Source organism: Gadus chalcogrammus, chromosome 18 (assembly GCF_026213295.1).
Source record: "Gadus chalcogrammus isolate NIFS_2021 chromosome 18, NIFS_Gcha_1.0, whole genome shotgun sequence".
Taxonomy (NCBI): domain Eukaryota; kingdom Metazoa; phylum Chordata; class Actinopteri; order Gadiformes; family Gadidae; genus Gadus; species Gadus chalcogrammus.
Genome location: NC_079429.1, coordinates 1,734,547 through 1,754,546, shown reverse-complemented (window position 1 = coordinate 1,754,546; position 20,000 = coordinate 1,734,547). Strand labels below are relative to the sequence as shown.

The 20,000-nt window shown below is 45.2% G+C and overlaps 1 protein-coding gene and 1 long non-coding RNA gene across 6 annotated transcripts in view; both read left to right on the top strand.

Annotated features, from left to right (window-relative positions):
• Nucleotides 1–6,334, top strand: part of LOC130371748 (ankyrin repeat domain-containing protein 1-like) — a 9,145-nt gene extending 2,811 nt beyond the window's left edge. Inside the window, exons 6-14 of one of the 3 annotated variants that reach the window (XM_056577609.1) lie at nucleotides 419–517; nucleotides 683–781; nucleotides 1,452–1,550; nucleotides 1,933–2,031; nucleotides 2,733–3,810; nucleotides 3,895–4,051; nucleotides 4,418–4,540; nucleotides 4,625–4,672; nucleotides 5,089–6,334. In XM_056577609.1, the coding sequence (XP_056433584.1) occupies nucleotides 419–517; nucleotides 683–781; nucleotides 1,452–1,550; nucleotides 1,933–2,031; nucleotides 2,733–2,816 (480 nt within the window). In that variant the 3' untranslated portion in view covers nucleotides 2,817–3,810; nucleotides 3,895–4,051; nucleotides 4,418–4,540; nucleotides 4,625–4,672; nucleotides 5,089–6,334. Of the gene's footprint in view, nucleotides 1–418; nucleotides 518–682; nucleotides 782–1,451; nucleotides 1,551–1,932; nucleotides 2,032–2,732; nucleotides 4,052–4,417; nucleotides 4,541–4,624; nucleotides 4,673–5,088 lie in introns of all 3 variants that reach the window. The other 2 variants (XM_056577608.1, XM_056577610.1) reach the window with 2 other exon arrangements.
• Nucleotides 6,335–8,561: 2,227 nt separating this feature from the next.
• LOC130371970 (uncharacterized) lies at nucleotides 8,562–15,123 on the top strand. Of its 3 annotated transcripts, none has more exons than XR_008893273.1 (10): nucleotides 8,562–8,621; nucleotides 8,717–8,779; nucleotides 9,535–12,797; nucleotides 13,093–13,193; nucleotides 13,451–13,571; nucleotides 13,719–13,774; nucleotides 14,039–14,113; nucleotides 14,298–14,405; nucleotides 14,567–14,624; nucleotides 14,769–15,123. It is a non-coding gene; the product is annotated as an uncharacterized LOC130371970 (long non-coding RNA). The 3 variants fall into 3 exon arrangements; XR_008893271.1 differs by having other exon boundaries at nucleotides 13,451–13,593; XR_008893272.1 differs by having other exon boundaries at nucleotides 8,717–8,788; nucleotides 13,451–13,593.
• The last annotated feature ends 4,877 nt before the right edge of the window (nucleotides 15,124–20,000 follow it).

Below are 20,000 nucleotides of genomic sequence, written 5' to 3'. Positions count from 1 at the left end.
CCTGTCACTGAGGGCTAGTAACATTAGCCATACATGCTAGCATATTTGCCACACACTGCCAGCCACAATAGCCACCCACTTATAGTAATGCTAGCTATTCAATGCTAGCAATATTAGCAAGACATCCGGTAGAATGGGCTAGCTATATTAGCAGTGTATGATTGCATATGGCGTTGATAAAAGTCTGTGACTTTTATCAACGACATATGCAATCATACACTGCTAATGTAGCTAGCCCATTCATACAGTGCAAGCAGGCCTAGCCGCTGCCACAGAGGCAGGGTCCAAAATGAACACACGCCACCAGCCAATGGCAGATAGCGGTGACACCTTGGCAGGTAACATTCAGAAAATCATCAGTATCAGTGAGTGCAAGCCATTGAGTTGTTCGGGGTAACAAGGCAGTGATCTCCTGTAGTTCCAGAGGACCGGTCTCCACAAAGCGTGCTTTCGGGGTCACATAGATGTCGCCCGGAGACTGGTGGAGGCTAAAGCTGACGTCCACATGAGGGACAAGGTTCTATTGCTAATACACTTACTAGTAGATTAAATTACATTATTAGATACTAAACTTATCAGGCTAAATGTCTTCTCTACTCCTCCTCCTCGTCCTCTCTTATCGTGTCCCCTCCTCTCCCCTCCTCTGCGCTCCCTTCGTCTCCTCTCTCCTATGCTGGGGAAGCTGGGCTCGTCATGTGTCCACGCTGCCTGTAGGGGGGGCTGCCTCTCCGTCCTGGAGCTCCTCCTGGATAACGGAGCCGCTACCTCCGATAAAGACAAGGTATATACACACCTAGATTAGATTAACACAGATCGATTCATAGATTAGATGAGCAAGAATTTAATTCACAGATAAAATAAAATCTCATGTAAGATTGAAACTGCGACTCTTCGATAACATGAAATGTATGTGTTACGTGCTCTTTCTCTATCTGTCGCCTAATGTGGCGGAGTTCTCCGGTGCGGGATAGTTTCTGTAAGCAAAAGCACGCCTGGAAACCATTGTGACACAAGGCAGTATCTCCCGAATAGAGAGTCAAACTTGATTCAGATACACACAGCACAGTCTGTTCAAGGGCAGATCACGCCCCCGGTGTGAATGACAAAACAGCTAAGCAGAGACAACCTAATTCATAACAACATATATGAATGACACATGGATGACAGTGTCACAAAAATAGAGAATGTTCAAACAAGGACGTGGATGATGATGCAACATGGCACGAATCCCAACAGAATGTAAAAAATGAAAAACTCATAGATTAGATTACTAAATATGCTACACATAGATTAGATAAAGAAATTAAACTCATAGATTAGGAGTAATAGGATTAGGATTAAACTCATCGCTCACTACTAGTCGGTGTGTGTGTGTGTGTGTGTGTGTGTGTGTGTGTGTGTGTGTGTGTGTGTGTGTGTGTGTGTGTGTGTGTGTGTGTGTGTGTGTGTAGATGGACAGTACACCTCTCCACGTGTCGGTGAGAATTGGTCATTACGACTTCGTTGAGCATTTAATTCGCTGTGGAGCCGAGATAAACGCTGTAGACAAGGTAAAAACACTTACACACACTTACACAAACACACACATACACACACACACACACACACACACACACACACACACACACACACACACACACACACACACACACACACACACACACACACACACACACACACACACACACACACACACACACACGTTCAAATTATTTATGAATATACAGTTTGCTTGGCCACTGTTTATAAACTTTTAAACTCGATAAATAGGGAAAAACAGTTATTTATACATATACCTTAGTTCACCTCCACACACACACACACACACACACACACACACACACACACACACACACACACACACACACACACACACACACACACACACTTAAACAGACACACAAAAGCACAATAACTTGTATTTTATTTCAGGAAGGAGACAGTCCTCTTCATGACGCTGTGAGGGTCAATGGGGTCAAACTGATAGAGCTGCTGGTTGCCTACGGAGCAGACCAGAGGCTCATTAACCAGGTAGCCCCCCTCGACCCTCGACCCTCCACCTACCCACCTGCCCTTAGCGTGACCTCACCACAACACTCCTGCAACCTCTTACCCCAACCCACCTAGAACCTCACTAAGGTTTCAAGCTCGTTATAAATTGTCCCAACTCCTCGTATTCCACGCCTTACATCTTCCTAGGGTTCTCAACTGTGCCACATTAGCCGGGATGTCCCCTATAACGGGCTAAATTGTATTTTTTTCCCATACGGGTCCTCCCTAGTCTACTCTGATCAAAGAGACGTAACTCTTACAATACTCGTACTGATACAACAGGAGTTGTTCTGATCACGTCACGGGTTATAGTTTCACGTCAGTTGTAGTTTAAATGCGGCAATACCTGCGAACCTGTTTGGTCAGTTTGGCATGTGTAACTAAGGATGAACCTGCGAATATGGATTAAAAAAAGAAAGAATATGAGTGTACTGTGTATATTCAACACCAACAACATACCCCCACCGCCATGGCAACACGCGGGCCAAAAGATGGCGTTCGACTGGGCTGTCATCTTTTGATCGATAGAAAATTGGCAACCCTACTTCCCAAATAGTGTACTATATAGTCAATGTTGACTTTATAGGAGATTAGGGAATATGGGAACAAGTGAACCAAATTGAACACAGCTCTTATCTTCTGGGTTATGTCTGATACATCTTATCTCTGCCCTCTGATAGGAAGGACAATGTCCACTGGACAGTGTCCTGGAGTGGCAGAGCGGAGCCAAGACTCTACTGGCCGAGCCCGGAGCTACGGGCTAATCTGGCCATAATAGTTACTAGCTAATCTAGCTACACCCCTTCATATATATATATATATATAGGCTTTGAATAATATGACAAGCTATTACTTTACTTTGCAAATCAATTACAATATCTATCATTGTCTCGGGCAACTTACTTACACAATGTAGTTAAATAAGTAGCTTGTCCTGTCAATAGTTAGTATTTTATTTGTATACAATGATTGTGTGCAATTGTTTCAATACTGTAGTCTGTTGAAAGAAGGTTGAGTTTCATGCAGTTGTAATGTGTAGGCCTGCATGTAAGTGTGACATTACATCAGAATAAAGAGTTGGATGATGAGTATTTCCATTCTGTTTTGTAGCAGTAAGTGCTTATGCATGTATTTAGCACTTTTATTTTGAAGTGTTATCAGTCTGAAAGATAAAACTGGCTGTTGGTTGATATCAGTACAAAGCATTAATGTTTATTCAGTAGACAAGTTCAGCCCATAGTCAATCATTGAATGCGGACCAACCATAACAAAGTTAAGTTATAGATAAATGGTTAAAGAATATTACGTTTATTTCCCTAACACTGTTTGGGCTTGACCATAATGTTTAAATCTCGCGATACCGGAGTTGATATATGAGTTTAGGTTGGTGTTTGAAGGACGCAGTGAGCGCGGTTTACGCGAGCCGGAGATTACAAGTTTGCGTCAGTTAGGGCCGATTTGTTCGTGTCCTACTTTCAAAGTTAAAGTTTCGCGATTTTAAAAGTAAATTCAATTTTTTTTATCATAGTTTCTAATTAACCATGTTTACAAACCTCTTGTTTAGTAAGTATAATCGAGGTAGAGGTTGATATGAGCATATATTGAAACCAATCAATCGTTACAATGTACAGCACTCAGCAGGCATGCTTTACTTTGAAAGTTTTACAGGAAGTGGTGTTATCACAGCAGGTGACTTGTAAACGTGATAAACAACAGAAGGACGTTTGAAAGAAGAACAAACCCTGGAATACTATTCAAGTAATACTATTCATAATATAGTAGTATTTAACAAAAGGGTCTTCTTCATCTAACAGACCCAGATTATTATTATTTATTATCTAGAGACGGGCCGGTAGTGTTGAAACGCAGTCTTGGTCGCTTCCTTGTCCGGGATCTCAAGATTCGAAGCGGTGTACTGCGGAGCTCCGGAGCCATGCTGCATCCCGTACCCCAGAAGAGACGCTGCGAGGCGGCGGCAAACTGGACCAGCGGCCTGGCAGTAAGACCCCGCTGTCTGCCTCTTCGTATACCGCTCATTCTGTCTGTATCTGTCTGTCGCAAATCCTGGTTCACCATAATATGACGGTTTATTACCATAACACTATGATTCTGTTTCTGTTTTGATTTCTGTCAGTCTCACTCTTCTCTGTCTCAGTTTGTATCTTTTACATTGTTTACCTTCTCCACTTCTCTTTATTGTTTGTATGGGACCGGTTTTAATGGACAATGGTTGTATATTTGATATTGAGATCTAATGTGTATTCAGAATACCGTCATATTGTGTGCATTGATAAGTATTTAATGATGTGTTTTTAATGTTGTGTTATGTTGTTTATCTAATGTTTTGTATTGTTGTGTTTTCCAGAAGCGTGTGTGTGTTGGCCCGGCACTGATTCCCCAGAGGATCGACGTTGCCATGGAAATTTCCTGGACGCCCCCACCCGCCGCCCCACAACCTGAACATCAACAAACACACCCCACCAGCATGGTGAGCCTCGCACTCACTCACACAGCTGACCAGCTCGGAACTAGGAGGTTTGGTGCGTGTTCTCTAAGTAATGCTCTGTTTCAGACGCAGCCTACGTCTCAATGCTGCCCCCGCTGCCTGGCCGGGGAACCGGTGAGTACAGATCTCTCTCTCAGTCACACCGCTGTAGCCTAATGCACCACAATGACCAACACACACCACTGTAGCCCATAGATCAACCCACTTATGTCTTGATCTGTTAGTGTTTGCTAGTGCTAGGTTCCTGCTACATGGGGAGCTAGCCAGCCATAGGAGGAAGGCCGAGCTCTCTGAGTGGCCACCGACGTGCGTCGCGACGCACGTCGTTGGCCACTCAGAGAGCTCTACTGAACCATTGGGAGGACGATCATGAAAGCAATAACATTCAGGACAATCGGCACAAAACACATCACCCGATTTATATTGATGGACTAAAAGGTTCAAATTGACCTATTAAAGGTAATTGTTCAACTCTGTGTTAAAGACTACGAGTAATGTGTATTGAACGAGGCTGGGTCTGTTTTCCTCAGGGACATATTAACCATATCCTGGGACTGACAGCCTGAACAGGATCTTCAGCGGAGGAAGAGGAGGAAGGAGGAACCGCCATCTCGTCCTCCGGTGTGTGGAGTGAAAACTCACAGCAAGCCATATGGTTAATACCCAAACAAACCAATCATCAAAATGTGCTTTAAAAGGGATTGTTAATATGTAGATCCGTACAATATACATAACTAGAACCATGCTAACCCTCAACTAGCTAGCAGAAGAGATTGTGTAGATGCTAACCCACAGCTAGTTTGCCTAAGTATTGAATAGCATAATAACTAGCTGGTAGACTTGTACTACTTAGCGTAGTACCAAGCTGGTATCATGTCACATACCTGACACAAATTGTATACAATCAATATTATTTGAATCAATTTTATTCCACCGGGCATAAAAAAGTGTTTCTAGTTTTTGTAATTGTATACATAATTGTAAATAAGGCTGTTACTGCAGACTTTATTTCGGATTTTCAATTGAAGAATTTATTTTTCTAGATTTAATCTTGATGATCAAATATATCCTTCCATTTCGATGCAGAATCATTAAACTGTCAAAACATCCAGGTGTTAAACCAGTTTGCCGATCCAGATGTTGAACAGGTCCACTGTGTACATATTCAGACATTGAACCAGTTCACTTCCAGATGCTTAACCAGTTGGCTGATCCAGATATTGAATCAGTTCACTGTGTACGCACATCCAGATGTTGAACCAGATTAAAGGGACTGAAGTCATCCTCAGCGATGTCCAGGGATGTAAAACATACGCTTCTGAACGACCATACGACTGAACTCGTGTTTCTGTAACCAGTCAAGCCAAAGAACATGCTTTGTAATTAGTATGACACATGCTCCAAAGAAGGACCATTCAAAGGGCATTACCTTGTGGTTGTGTTGTCAAGATCTTTATAGTTTTCTACGTGTAGAATTTACAGAGTGTAACATTTGTGAGACATCATATAATGATTGAATTGTTTTGTGTGTGTTTTTGGAAGCAATGAGCATTCAATAAACGTTTTGATGTGCATTCTTCTATGTTGGCTAATACTTAGTAAAATAGTTCATGAGGACAGTACTAATAGATCCATAGGGATAAACAGTCTACATCCAATGTGGGGGAATGGTTGAATTGCTCTGGCCTGTTAATCAAACAAAGTGTGCTACAAAACCTGTGTTTGGCAAGACCACAGTCCATACGGACAGACCCGCGCTGACCACCAGGTTAACGCCAGTGTTTGTAATGTTATGCTTTGCCTCGGTGACCAGTAGGTGGCACTGTGGCGTCTCTGTTGTCTGAGTCTCTCCGCCTCACCAAGTCGGTCTATCTTCCTCTTACTCACCCTCTCGCTATAGTCTCGCTGCCTCTCGCTCTCACAGCAAGTCTCTGTCCTCTCTCGCCCTAAGCCTCTCTGTAGTCTCTGCGTCACTCCCTCACTCCATGTAATTCTCTGACTTCTCTCACCCCCTCTTTCTCCTTATGTACTCTCCGCCTCTCGCGGCCTCCCCCTATCTCTTTCTCTCTAGTAGCCTATCCTTGCTCCTCTTAACTTTCATGTCGTGCACGTGTGTTTTCCTCAAAAGATGGATGTTTTCAATTACTGGCTACACACACGCACGCACACACACACACACACACACACACACACACACACACACACACACACACACACACACACACACACACACACACACACACACACACACACCAAAACACTGTTTTAATACACTGACACACTGCGACACAGTATGCTGTTTCACTACTCTCCTCTTCTCTGTCTTTCTTTCTCTCACTATCTGTCTCTGACTCTTTTCATTTAAATTTAATTAGCTTTATTGGCATGGATGATGAAACACTATTACCAAAGCATTTGACAAATAACAAAACAAAAACAAATAGTTACAGATACACTAATGATAATACAAAATGAACAACATTGACAACGAATACATTATGACTTAATAATGAGTTGCCAGTCAAATGGATTCTCATATAGTATGAATCCGAACAATGTTTATAATGTATCAAAGTATCTTACAGGCTACAGCAGGGTAGTATTCTGTATTGATATTATTTTTACGTGAAGAAAGAAATGATCTCTTATTCGATGATCTCTTGCAGGATTAAGTGAGGCTCTGTCCGAACGTAGGCCTACTGGCAACCTGTCTTCTCTGGGTAGCGGGTGTCTGAAGGCCTTTCTCTAAGGCACAGGTGTGTCCACTGAGCCAGCACACTGTCACGGATTTGTAATGGTTACAGTAGACTTATTTTGCCGCTGTCGACTTAGTGTCCGATATGGATTCTAATTAACTTAAAACTGTTATTGATTGCCAGTGTTTGAATCGTTTTTGTTTAATGATAACCTGGTTGGGCTGAATGGCCTCTTTTGCCCACCCAAAAGAGGTCTAGCTTCGCCACTGTCACCCAACACATTTCACTGCCGTAAAGTCTTGGTTAGAAGATGGACCGACCCCACACTGGTCTGATGATGAACCCATCATTTCACTACCATGAAGTCTAGATTAGATGACGGACCGGGGCCGGACTAAAAGTGGGCAGGGGCATTGGGCAATGCCCACCCAAATCTTTCCTCTGGTCTGCCGACTGCCCAAACGATCAACTTTATTTTGCGCCGTAAAGCCTCGAGCCGGTGCCTTCGGGAAGATGAACGGGCCCACTATGCACCAACACAGTGCAGTCAGCAGGGCAGCTTCTGCTGCTGAAAACCACTAACCCCCCCAAACCAAAGCACTGACGTCCCGTTGGTTGAATCCGAGCTGGTATCGATCACGGCCGTGGACGGAATACCTAACAAATCTAGACGCATGCTTCTGCTCCCCCTTCCCCAGAGATGTGGTATTTTCAAAGACGGGATACGCTAATTGGAAAGCTGCACTTTAGAAGGACAGGGGATTTCTAGAGCATGCATCTAGTCACTGCCATTTAAATGACCATATGTGGAAACATCTAAACAGTTCGTTACGAATTTTGTGTGCATGGTTTAGTACGTTGTTTTAATGTTTTTCTCTCTAAGGAGCCACTATATTTGTGTTCATATTCCATTTTTGTTCTTGTATTTATTATATATCAGGTCACTAATTCGTGTTCCAGTTCGAGTAGGCCTATACATTTTTAAGTCAAAGCTGATGTTTGATTCGCAGACACTTCTTAGAAATTACATAGACATGTTGCCCACATTTTTAATTCCCCATCCAATCTGAGCAGCCTATTGCATCATGTTAAATATCTAAATCAGCAGACTCAATAGTATCATGATACTTATCCTTTGCATTTGAGTGCCATTGCCTGGCTTGTTTTTTGCTGGTCTATAGGTGAAATTGAATATCTCACTGTAACCATGGCAACGCGAGGGGCTGCACATGCACGTGGTTTTGTTAATTAGGTCCCCCGATCTAATGAGTTCACCTGGTGCGGCTCGCGCTGTGTTTGGTTAAGCGCAGTGATCCAAACAGGGTCGTTTCCCTCCACCGTTCAGACGTCGCCGTCTACAAGATACGGTAAGCTTGACATTGTTTTACAAATTAATCCAGAACGTTGTTGGCATTTCTAGGCGAACGGTTATGAGTGATTAATGACAAACCTTTTTTTCCAGGTTAACCGCAATGGTTACGAACACTTTTCGAAGTAAAACTGACTGGGCCTATCTGGACCGGCTGTGAGTAGGGTGTGTTTTGCTACTGGGATTACTTGAGTAAAACAATTTTAGGTCTGGATGTAACTGGTCTAAACTGTTTATCCTTTAGTTATTTTATGTGGTCATAGGCCTATTATATCTAGTTACTCTGTCCATGAGCCGGGCTGTTTTGAGAAGTGTTCAGAGCCTGATGCCTTGGAAAAATCATGTTTTGGTTAATCCCTTGATCTGAAGGATTTTCTTTCAGTATTTGAATTAACATATTTGAATCTGTTAATATTCTATTCCTGACTCAATTGATTGAAAAGTATATGTTGGTTGATACAAATAATATTCCCTCATTGATTTGCATGCCTGCTAGCATGAAAATGATGCATTCTAATGTTATTTTAACATCTCCCAATCTGTCACGAGCAGCGCTCTTTAGGACAGTGGTTGTAGAAACTCATGGAATTGAAGCTCGACCTCATTCAAACTTTAAAATGGACGGTATCATAAAAAGCATACAAAAGTCTGGGAGATTAAGTCATACAATGCCCGTGTCTTTAGATGGCAGAGCGACAGTTGCACAAACTTGTATGTGAAACATAACTTTTGTATAGTTTATTAATATGGAAGTAAGATTGGGTAATTGGGCTTTGTAGATAAATGGGAAAACTTTCAAACTATATTCTTTCATTGGATTATACTCTAATTAAAACACTTGCATTTTTCAATTCCACTAGTTCTGCAGTGGTTCATTTGAGCTCTAAAACAATCTTTTCACTGCTTCCCAGGTCACAAAGAACAAACTGCTATTCTGTGAGTATCACAATTGAGCCATGAAGAAGAAACTGCGAACTGTAAGTCTTTTTTATTTTTCCCTTTTGTACTGGGCCATCATTTTGGCCTAGTGGTTGGTTGAGGTGGATAGGTCTCCCTATCAGGTCACCTATCCACCTCAACAAAACAAAAATCCTTACTAATTAAGTCAACATACACCTATCGGGTGTATGTTGATTTAATTAGTAAGGATTCTTGTTGGTACATGGGCTAATTCAGTGTTTAGTTTGAAGAAGTAATGAATGCTTTGTCGTTAGAAGTATAGGTTCATGTACATATTAAAGACATACTCCAGGGTTGTGTTCCGATCTCTTTTCTTCCCACTTTTCTACTACTTTCCTGTACAATGCATCTCCATCACACGTGTGTTGTCTTACTGATAGGGGGTCGGTCTGAGTGACCAGAGAAGCATGCTAGGGTGCTGTGCAGTCTGAAGTCTACAGTTCTGTAGGCGTGCCCCCTCAGAAGGGACCAAGTGTTTAAGAGGCTGTCGCAATGTCAGTTACATGAATTGGAATGTCCTTCAAGATGGTGTCGGGGTTTCCCCTGAGGTGAAATGCCAGGGGCAAGGTGTGCGGGCTCTTCCCCTGGGCAACTGGAACACAACCTTGGCCTTGCGTCAGAGAACCATGGAGCACAGTTCAACCTTCCTCTCCGTACTTCTGGAAGCCCTACGGTGGCTCAACCTCCCCAGTGGAAGTTGTGCACCATTGCAGTTCAGAAAGGGCGCTTGATGGGATCTTACCAGGATGGGTTCTGATTGGAGGGGACCCAACTGCCATTGCCACAAATGACTTTGCAGTGATGCCTGAGAAAGGTTTGCTGAATCTGAGCCAGCAAAGAGCTCATTGGCCTGCGTCACAACGGTGCGGTAAAGCGAACGCAAAACCACCCCGCTGCTCAGATTTTACAGCCAATTCCACGCTCGATCGTACCCTCACTGGCAAACAAGACCCCAAGGTACTTGAACACCTAAACTTGGGCTGTAGATTCATTTCCTACACGGAGTAGGCAATCGACTGATTTCCTGCTGCGGGTCATGGCCTCATGTATATCACAAAAAGGATTGGTGACCAAGCGCAGCCCCGACTGAGGCCGACAGGAAAGAAGCGGACTTGTTGCCGACTCGGCAGGCACAGCTCTCGCTTTAGGAGAACATGGGTCCGGTCTGTTGCGACCCCTGACCTGTCACGACCCCTGACCTTTACTGCCAGTGCCCCGACCCCAGCGGGTCATGTCCTGCAGGTGGTGGGCCAACAGGACGCAGAGGTGGGGTGCCACGTTGCTTTTTCAGGTTGTGCCTGTGCCCTCTGTATCAAACCCGGGCTCTCGCCGCCGAGCCCTCCGTCTGGGCCTGGCTCCAGACGGGGGGGCCCCAGGCTTCCTCCGGGCAGGACCTCTCCTCCCCTCACCTGTTTATATTAACGGTCTTTGTGAACCATTCTCAGTCTGGCCCCTCACCTGGGGACACTCTGCCATGGGAGGACCTACCAGGGGCACAAGGCTCCAGACCCCACGGCCCCCAGGGACACGCTAACCCCTCCACCACCTCTTCTCTATTTTCAGATACAGACCAGCGGTACTGCATTGAAAACGTCTGAATCTTTTTATTCTGACGTTTCTGGATGACTTGTGTGTATGGCCTCAATCCACCATGGTAACGAAGCGGTTTGATCAGGCACACGTTCTGGCTTTTAATTCCATCTCCCACCCACTGGGTGGGATTGCTCGAGTGTCAAGCAGATTGGATATCAGTGCGACTGAATTATGCGAACAATGGATTCTTGGTACAATGGATGATGGACTAATGGTACAGTGGATGATGGACTAATGGCATAACGACTGGACAGAATCTGACAAGTTGGAAAAGGAACCAGGAAATGTAAACTATTCAAGTTTGACAGTGCTGCGTGGCTGGGCTTCTTAACCCCCACTTGATGGATGGCTGGCAAGCCCTGTGGAGTACATCTTCTGTCCTCCCGTGCAGAAATGAGTCTTTCTAGAACCGTCATTTATTGGACCCGGAGCCATGTCCCTTGAATTAGAAACAGTCTTGGAAACATCGCAACTATGGTCCTCTTCAAGCAGCAGTATATGCTCGTCAAATGAGGTGGTAAAGAATCCCTCGCTGTGGCTTCAAGAGTTATGAAGAGAAACTTTGAAGTGGGTTCAATGTTCTCTCCTGTAAGAGCGAGGTTGTATTATAGTGGCTGAGGAAGAAGAGCCCTCAGATCCTATTCTTGGTACTTCTCCTTGGGGAGTCCCTGTCACGGTCTGGACGGATCTTCCAGTTTGTGTAGCTCCTGTTATGACAATCTCCTGAACACTGTTTCATCTGAGGGGGCACCTCTATAAAACTGTAGACTTCAGACAGCACCGTATACAAGCATGCATCTGGTCACTCAGACTACACCCAGATCAATAAGACATCCTTCATGCAATGTGGATGCAATATTTTGGTAATGGCAAGAAAGTGGCGATAAGGCATCGGAACAAAACGGAGCATGTAAATTCTGTAGCGCTGTAAATCAGGTAGATGAGTTTTAGAATTATGGGTTTGGCAGTTTTTGAATCTCTAATGCTGCAGTACTGCACGTCGCAAGATCGGCATTTGCGTAACCTCGTCACCAAATAGCGATTAAAATCAGTAACATCCAGAGTATTAGAATTTCTTGTGCTTTAGACATCATGTAATATTGAAATGTAAGATTGCCAATTTTCCTTGAAGTAATTACGCCAAAAAACCGCGTCGATAATCGCACTCTACAACTGCGTTCTTGCGTGCACATTTTATCGTTGCGTATAAGAGGATAAAGTTGAAGGCTGCGACATTTCCATTTGAGGCCATTTGGTGTTTCGGCCCCATGGCTCCTTGGATCTACAGCAACCCAGCAGCTGAATATGGCTAAGTACCATTTTGCTATCATATTTCCATTGATGCTGCTAGTGTTCTAAATTCCTGTGCTGTGATTGTGCTGTAAACAAAATCAATTAGTGAGGAATTACTTTACACTATACTTATGGCGGCTAGTAGTAGTACTTATCTGAAAGTTCAACAGCTAAAATAATGGATCCATGTGCCACATGTTAAAGTAATATCAACCAAAGAACGGTACAGAGCTGAGCTTGTAACTGTAGTTTGTTCTGCCTCCACATCCAGGTCCATCACCCCCCCCCCCCCGTATCACCACTGGCTGAAGGACTCCATAGCAGTGAGGTCAGTGGACTTTAGTTTCATTGCTTGCCCTGAATACCTGGTCTTTATGTAGTCTCTACTGGAACTCTTAAAATTAAAGCAAGTATACAATGTTGGCATGCTAATTCATAAACCAAAAAGCATGCATCATTAATTATTGAGTTAATTTCTATTGGATGTGGTTGTGCTTGATTCTCTAGTTAATAAATAAAGCCTAATCATGGCACGTAGTATTCCCCGGGATTTAATTACACATTCAGATCGTACAAGACAGCTGTGTGAACATGCATTATAAAGATGCCGTCTTTCTTGATAGGATCCCCTGGATGAACCATGAGGCAGCAGGGTGGACCAGAGGCCGGGAACCAGCAGGTTACTCACGGGTATCATCACCGAGCTGTTCTGAGTCGCCCAGAGGTTGTAGTGATTATAATTTTTTCGTTTTTCATTCTGTGCATTTTACCAAGATGTTATTTGCGGTAACATTTTGGGTCGTATTGGCTATTTGTGCTGCCACTAATACTAGTACTATAGTATACACATTTTCTCTAGGTCAACTTGTAAACTTGAGGAATTGCGATATTTGCTTCCCCTTTACAAATGTACGGGTGAAAGGATTACATCCACGGGTTAGTTACCAGATGATGGACTGAACTACCGCTGTTTGATGGCAGACCGGGGAGCTGATGGAGCTGATGGTGCAGGGGAGCTGTTGGAGCAGGAGAGCTGATGGAGCTGATGGAGCTGATGGCGCCGGGCTGGGGGTCCGGCCTGACGAAGGATGTTCCTGTTGGGGTGAGGGAAGCCCAACTTTAAGGTTAATATTACGTTCATAAAAACTAGTGTGATGTTTGTTACCAGACTAAATAATGCTGTTACCAGACAAACTTCCCCTGCTGGTTACCAGATGTTGAGGCGTAACCAATGCTGTTTGTTTTCCAGAGCCGTGGCGGAGCTGTGTTGGAGGACTGGGCTGGTGAACGCTGTCCCTAGTGCGGGTAATGACACGCGTCTCTTAAGTGATTACCACTCTCACTGCCACCAAAGTTGAATACTACTGCTACACTAGCCACTCAACTAGTCCTAAATCTGTACCTGAAGACGGCCCTTTTGATTAAATTAATTTTGAGAAAACCTTGCCTGGTTTAATGGAGCTCTGAGTGAATAGGATTTATTAAGACTCTATTTTGCTCTATATGTGGAGGCTGCAGAATCTTCGCTTTCTCACATAAGTACTAATTCATGACGGTTTTTGTTCACAGCCTGATTGTGATCAGAGGACGCAGATGGCTCTCCAGGGGTGACTTGGAGGACAACCATGTGACGGTCTTTGGAAGGTAAAGGCTAGCGGTCAGTCAACAGTGTGTTCTAGATCATGTGACGACCAGAAGTATGCTCAATTGGCTTTTTAGGGTTCTAACTAATCTCGGTAACTGAGATGCTTGGCATTTGACACGGCTGATATGCAAGAGAAAGGTTGAATGAATAAAAAAAAAATATTCATTCTCTTTACCACTCCAGGCAGTGCTGCTACGTTTACCAGACCAGGAGTCCTGGGCTGAACAGCTGATGGGGGGGACATTGCACCTGGAGGAAGACCATGGTTCTACCTGCCAACGAGCATTACTGGTAAGTTCGTGGAAACTGTATTAACCATCAGACATGGGTTCTGCGAACCTCCCCAAGTTGTCTGACTACATGTGATGACGTTCATCTGAATCCACTGCAAGGCTTTGGATAAAAGTGTGCTAGGTTTATGAATGAGAATAATCCATGTTGTCCTTTATCAGCTGCTGAAATGCTGTGGCACACACCTGAGCTGTAACCTTAGACGGCAAAGTCCTTCAGGTCAGTAGTCCATGGCGGAAGATTAACTAAAAGGCCCTCTGCTTCGTAGTTTTGTTAAATTACTTCAGTTGTTATAACATATTGATTACCTGAGACTACAATGCAGGTTTTGAGTTGTCATTCTGTGAATAATTTGCATTTCAGAGTGACAAATAAACAGCGCCTCATCGCAGCTGAAGTCATCGCTTTACTGGGGATTCATCGCTGGACTGTGGATCATCCCCTACATCCACAGAACTTTACTTTGTCATCATCTGTCACATAAGGATTCCTCCTAATGTGTTCCATTAAGGTTCTTTTTCCTCCCCACTGCCAAAGGTTTTCCTTCAAGGTGTTTGGGTTCAGTGTTAGGGACAGAGTTAGGGCGAGTTGGTTGAGGAATGGGCTGGTTTCACGATGTAATGCTGTGCTTTTGTATTGGGTTGGACATTGGACTCAAAAACCCAAGATGTTGTGCAAACGCTTTTTACAATTTGTACTAATGGTGTTTCTATAATAAAAACCCTATAAAAAAATCATGTTTAATGCAGTTTCCTGAGTCAGTATTTTGCACTGTCAAGTAACCCTAACCACCATGAGTTTACTAATGCATGTTACATAATACAATATTCTCTACCTTAACCTCCCCTCTCCCTTAACCTCCACCTTCCCATCTACGCTCAACTAACCTTAACACCCCCCCTCTACCTTAACCTCCCTCTCCTCTACCTTAACCTCCCTCTCCTCTACCTTAACCTCCCCTCTCCCTTAACCTCCACCTTCCCATCTACGCTCAACTAACCTTAACACCCCCCTCTACCTTAACCTCCCTCTCCTCTACCTTAACCTCCCTCTCCTCTACCTCAACCTCCCTCTCCTCTACCTTAACCTCCCTCTCCTCTACCTTAACCTCCCTCTCCTCTACCTTAACCTCCCTCTCCTCTACCTTAACCTCCCTCTCCTCTACCTTAACCTCCCTCCTCTCCTCTACCTTAACCTCCCTCTCCTCTACCTTAACCACTCTCTCCTCCTACCTTAACCTCCCTCTCCTCTACCTTAACCTCCCTCTCCTCTACCTTAACCTCCCTCCTCTCCTCTACCTTAACCACTCTCTCCTCCTACCTTAACCTCCCTCTCCTCTACCTTAACCTCCCTCTCCTCTACCTTAACCTCCCTCTCCTCTATCATAACCTCCCTCTCCTCTACCTTAACCTCCCTCTCCTCTACCTTAACCTCCCTCTCCTCTATCTTAACCTCCCTCTCCTCTACCTTAACCTCCCTCTCCTCTACCTTAACCTCCCTCCTCTCCTCTACCTTAACCTCCCTCTCCTCTACCTTAACCTCCCTCTCCTCTAACTTAACCTCCCTCCTCTCCTCTACCTTAACCTCCCTCCTCTCCTCTACCTTAACCTCGCTCTCCTCTACCTTAACCTCGCTCTCCTCTACCTTAACCTCCCTCCTCTCCTCTACCATAACCTCCCTCTCCTCTACCTTAACCTCCCTCTCCTCTACCTTAACCTCCCTCTCCTCTACCTTAACCTCCCTCTCCTCTATCTTAACCTCCCTCTCCTCTACCTTAACCTCCCTCCTCTCCTCTACCTTAACCTCCCTCCTCTCCTCTACTTAACCTCCCTCCTCTCCTCTACCTTAACCTCCCTCCTCTCCTCTACCTTAACCTCCCTCCTCTCCTCTACCTTAACCTCCCTCTCCTCTACCTTAACCTCCCTCTCCTCTACCTTAACCTCCCTCTCCTCTACCTTAACCTCCCTCCTCTCCTCTACCTTAACCTCCCTCCTCTCCTCTACCATAACCTCCCTCTCCTCTACCTTAACCTCCCTCTCCTCTACCTTAACCTCCCTCTCCTCTACCTTAACCTCCCTCTCCTCTACCTTAACCTCCCTCCTCTCCTCTACCTTAACCTCCCTCCTCTCCTCTACCTTAACCACTCTCTCCTCCTACCTTAACCTCCCTCTCCTCTACCTTAACCTCCCTCTCCTCTACCTTAACCTCCCTCCTCTCCTCTACCTTAACCACTCTCTCTCCTCCTACCTTAACCTCCCTCTCCTCTACCTTAACCTCTCTCTCCTCTACCTTAACCTCCCTCTCCTCTATCATAACCTCCCTCTCCTCTACCTTAACCTCCCTCTCCTCTACCTTAACCTCCCTCTCCTCTACCTTAACCTCCCTCTCCTCTACCTTAACCTCCCTCTCCTCTACCTTAACCTCCCTCCTCTCCTCTACCTTAACCTCGCTCTCCTCTACCTTAACCTCGCTCTCCTCTACCTTAACCTCCCTCCTCTCCTCTACCATAACCTCCCTCTACCTTAACCTCCCTCTCCTCTACCTTAACCTCCCTCTCCTCTACCTTAACCTCCCTCTCCTCTATCTTAACCTCCCTCTCCTCTACCTTAACCTCCCTCCTCTCCTCTACCTTAACCTCCCTCCTCTCCTCTACCTTAACCTCCCTCCTCTCCTCTACCTTAACCTCCCTCCTCTCCTCTACCTTAACCTCCCTCCTCTCCTCTACCTTAACCTCCCTCTCCTCTACCTTAACCTCCCTCTCCTCTACCTTAACCTCCCTCTCCTCTACCTTAACCTCCCTCCTCTCCTCTACCTTAACCTCCCTCCTCTGCTCTACCATAACCTCCCTCTCCTCTACCTTAACCTCCCTCTCCTCTACCTTAACCTCCCTCTCCTCTACCTTAACCTCCCTCTCCTCTACCTCCCTCTCCTCTACCTTAACCTCCCTCTCCTCTATCTTAACCTCCCTCCTCTCCTCTACCATAACCTCCCTCCTCTCCTCTACCATAACCTCCCTCCTCTCCTCTACCTTAACCTCCCTCTCCTCTACCTTAACCTCCCTCTCCTCTACCTTAACCTCCCTCCTCTCCTCTACCTTAACCTCCCTCCTCTCCTCTACCTTAACCTCCCCCTCTCCTCTACCTTAACCTCCCTCCTCTCCTCTACCTTAACCTCCCTCCTCTCCTCTACCTTAACCTCCCTCCTCTCCTCTACCTTACCTCCCTCCTCTCCTCTACCTTAACCTCCCTCCTCTCCTCTACCTTAACCTCCCTCCTCTCCTCTACCTTAACCTCCCTCCTCTCCTCTACCTTAACCTCCCTCTCCTCTACCTTAACCTCCCTCTCCTCTACCTTAACCTCCCTCTCCTCTACCTTAACCTCCCTCCTCTCCTCTACCTTAACCTCCCTCCTCTCCTCTACCATAACCTCCCTCTCCTCTACCTTAACCTCCCTCTCCTCTACCTTAACCTCCCTCTCCTCTACCTTAACCTCCCTCTCCTCTACCTTAACCTCCCTCCTCTCCTCTACCTTAACCTCCCTCCTCTCCTCTACCTTAACCACTCTCTCCTCCTACCTTAACCTCCCTCTCCTCTACCTTAACCTCCCTCTCCTCTACCTTAACCTCCCTCCTCTCCTCTACCTTAACCACTCTCTCCTCCTACCTTAACCTCCCTCTCCTCTACCTTAACCTCTCTCTTCCTCTACCTAACCTCCCTCTCCTCTATCATAACCTCCCTCTCCTCTACCTTAACCTCCCTCTCCTCTACCTTAACCTCCCTCTCCTCTACCTTAACCTCCCTCTCCTCTACCTTAACCTCCCTCTCCTCTACCTTAACCTCCCTCCTCTCCTCTACCTTAACCTCCCTCTCCTCTAACTTAACCTCCCTCCTCTCCTCTACCTTAACCTCCCTCCTCTCCTCTACCTTAACCTCGCTCTCCTCTACCTTAACCTCGCTCTCCTCTACCTTAACCTCCCTCCTCTCCTCTACCATAACCTCCCTCTACCTTAACCTCCCTCTCCTCTACCTTAACCTCCCTCTCCTCTACCTTAACCTCCCTCTCCTCTATCTTACCTCCCTCTCCTCTACCTTAACCTCCCTCCTCTCCTCTACCTTAACCTCCCTCCTCTCCTCTACCTTAACCTCCCTCCTCTCCTCTACCTTAACCTCCCTCCTCTCCTCTACCTTAACCTCCCTCCTCTCCTCTACCTTAACCTCCCTCTCCTCTACCTTAACCTCCCTCTCCTCTACCTTAACCTCCCTCTCCTCTACCTTAACCTCCCTCCTCTCCTCTACCTTAACCTCCCTCCTCTGCTCTACCATAACCTCCCTCTCCTCTACCTTAACCTCCCTCTCCTCTACCTTAACCTCCCTCTCCTCTACCTTAACCTCCCTCTCCTCTACCTCTCTCTCCTCTACCTTAACCTCCCTCTCCTCTACCTTAACCTCCCTCCTCTCCTCTACCATAACCTCCCTCCTCTCCTCTACCATAACCTCCCTCCTCTTCCTCTACCTTAACCTCCCTCTCCTCTACCTTAACCTCCCTCTCCTCTACCTTAACCTCCCTCCTCTCCTCTACCTTAACCTCCCTCCTCTCCTCTACCTTAACCTCCCCCTCTCCTCTACCTTAACCTCCCTCCTCTCCTCTACCTTAACCTCCCTCCTCTCCTCTACCATAACCTCCCTCTCCTCTACCTTAACCTCCCTCTCCTCTACCTTAACCTCCCTCTCCTCTACCTTAACCTCTCTCCTCTCCTCTACCATAACCTCCCTCCTCTAACCAAACCTTAACCCCTCCCCTTTACCTTAGCCTCCCCTCTAACCATCTCTTTAGATTAATTTGCAACTGCGCCAAAATGTCCTGTAGAACCCAAATATGTTTATTTAACATTTGTGTTCAATTTCTGTATTTCCTAGTGTGTATTTATGTGGCTGATAATTATATCCATTTTGAAATATCAAAATGTGTCTTCCAAAAGGATCTAGGCTATATTTTAGACCCTCCTTTGAGGCAGAGAACAGAAAGTTAATTAGCAAATCATTTTACCTGCGTCTGCCAAGTAACAAAAGAATTATATATGGGTTTTTCTTCCTCTATCTATTGTAGTGTATTGAAAGGGCCGGTCTTATATTGAAGCCCTCTTTCACACCACAACACTTTAGTAGCTGGTTCTATGTTTTAATGTGCAATTTGAATTGCACATTATTATTCATTGTTTTAATAAAATCATAAGCTTTCCCGCCTGTACCACTCTACAGTAATCTCAAGATTTGTGTGCCATATGGAGTCTAAAGCTTTCCTAAAATCCATATATTTCTAAACGTTTTTTTTAACATCCTTCCCACCAGGGTGACAGAAGTTTTTAATTTGAAGGTCCTGCAATCTACTTTAGTTCAACTATAGTTAGGGGGAAATAAGGGGGGTTAGTTATTTTTTATTATAAATTCCCTATTCTTATTTTTTACACCGATCAGACCATGTCTCTCGGTTTTCAATATCTAGTTCTTCACGGTCGTTCTTACAAAGAGAGTTCCATTGGTTCTAGTTTGAATTACATTTGAGGCTTTCTTCAATTCCAAAAATGGGTTTTTCTGTG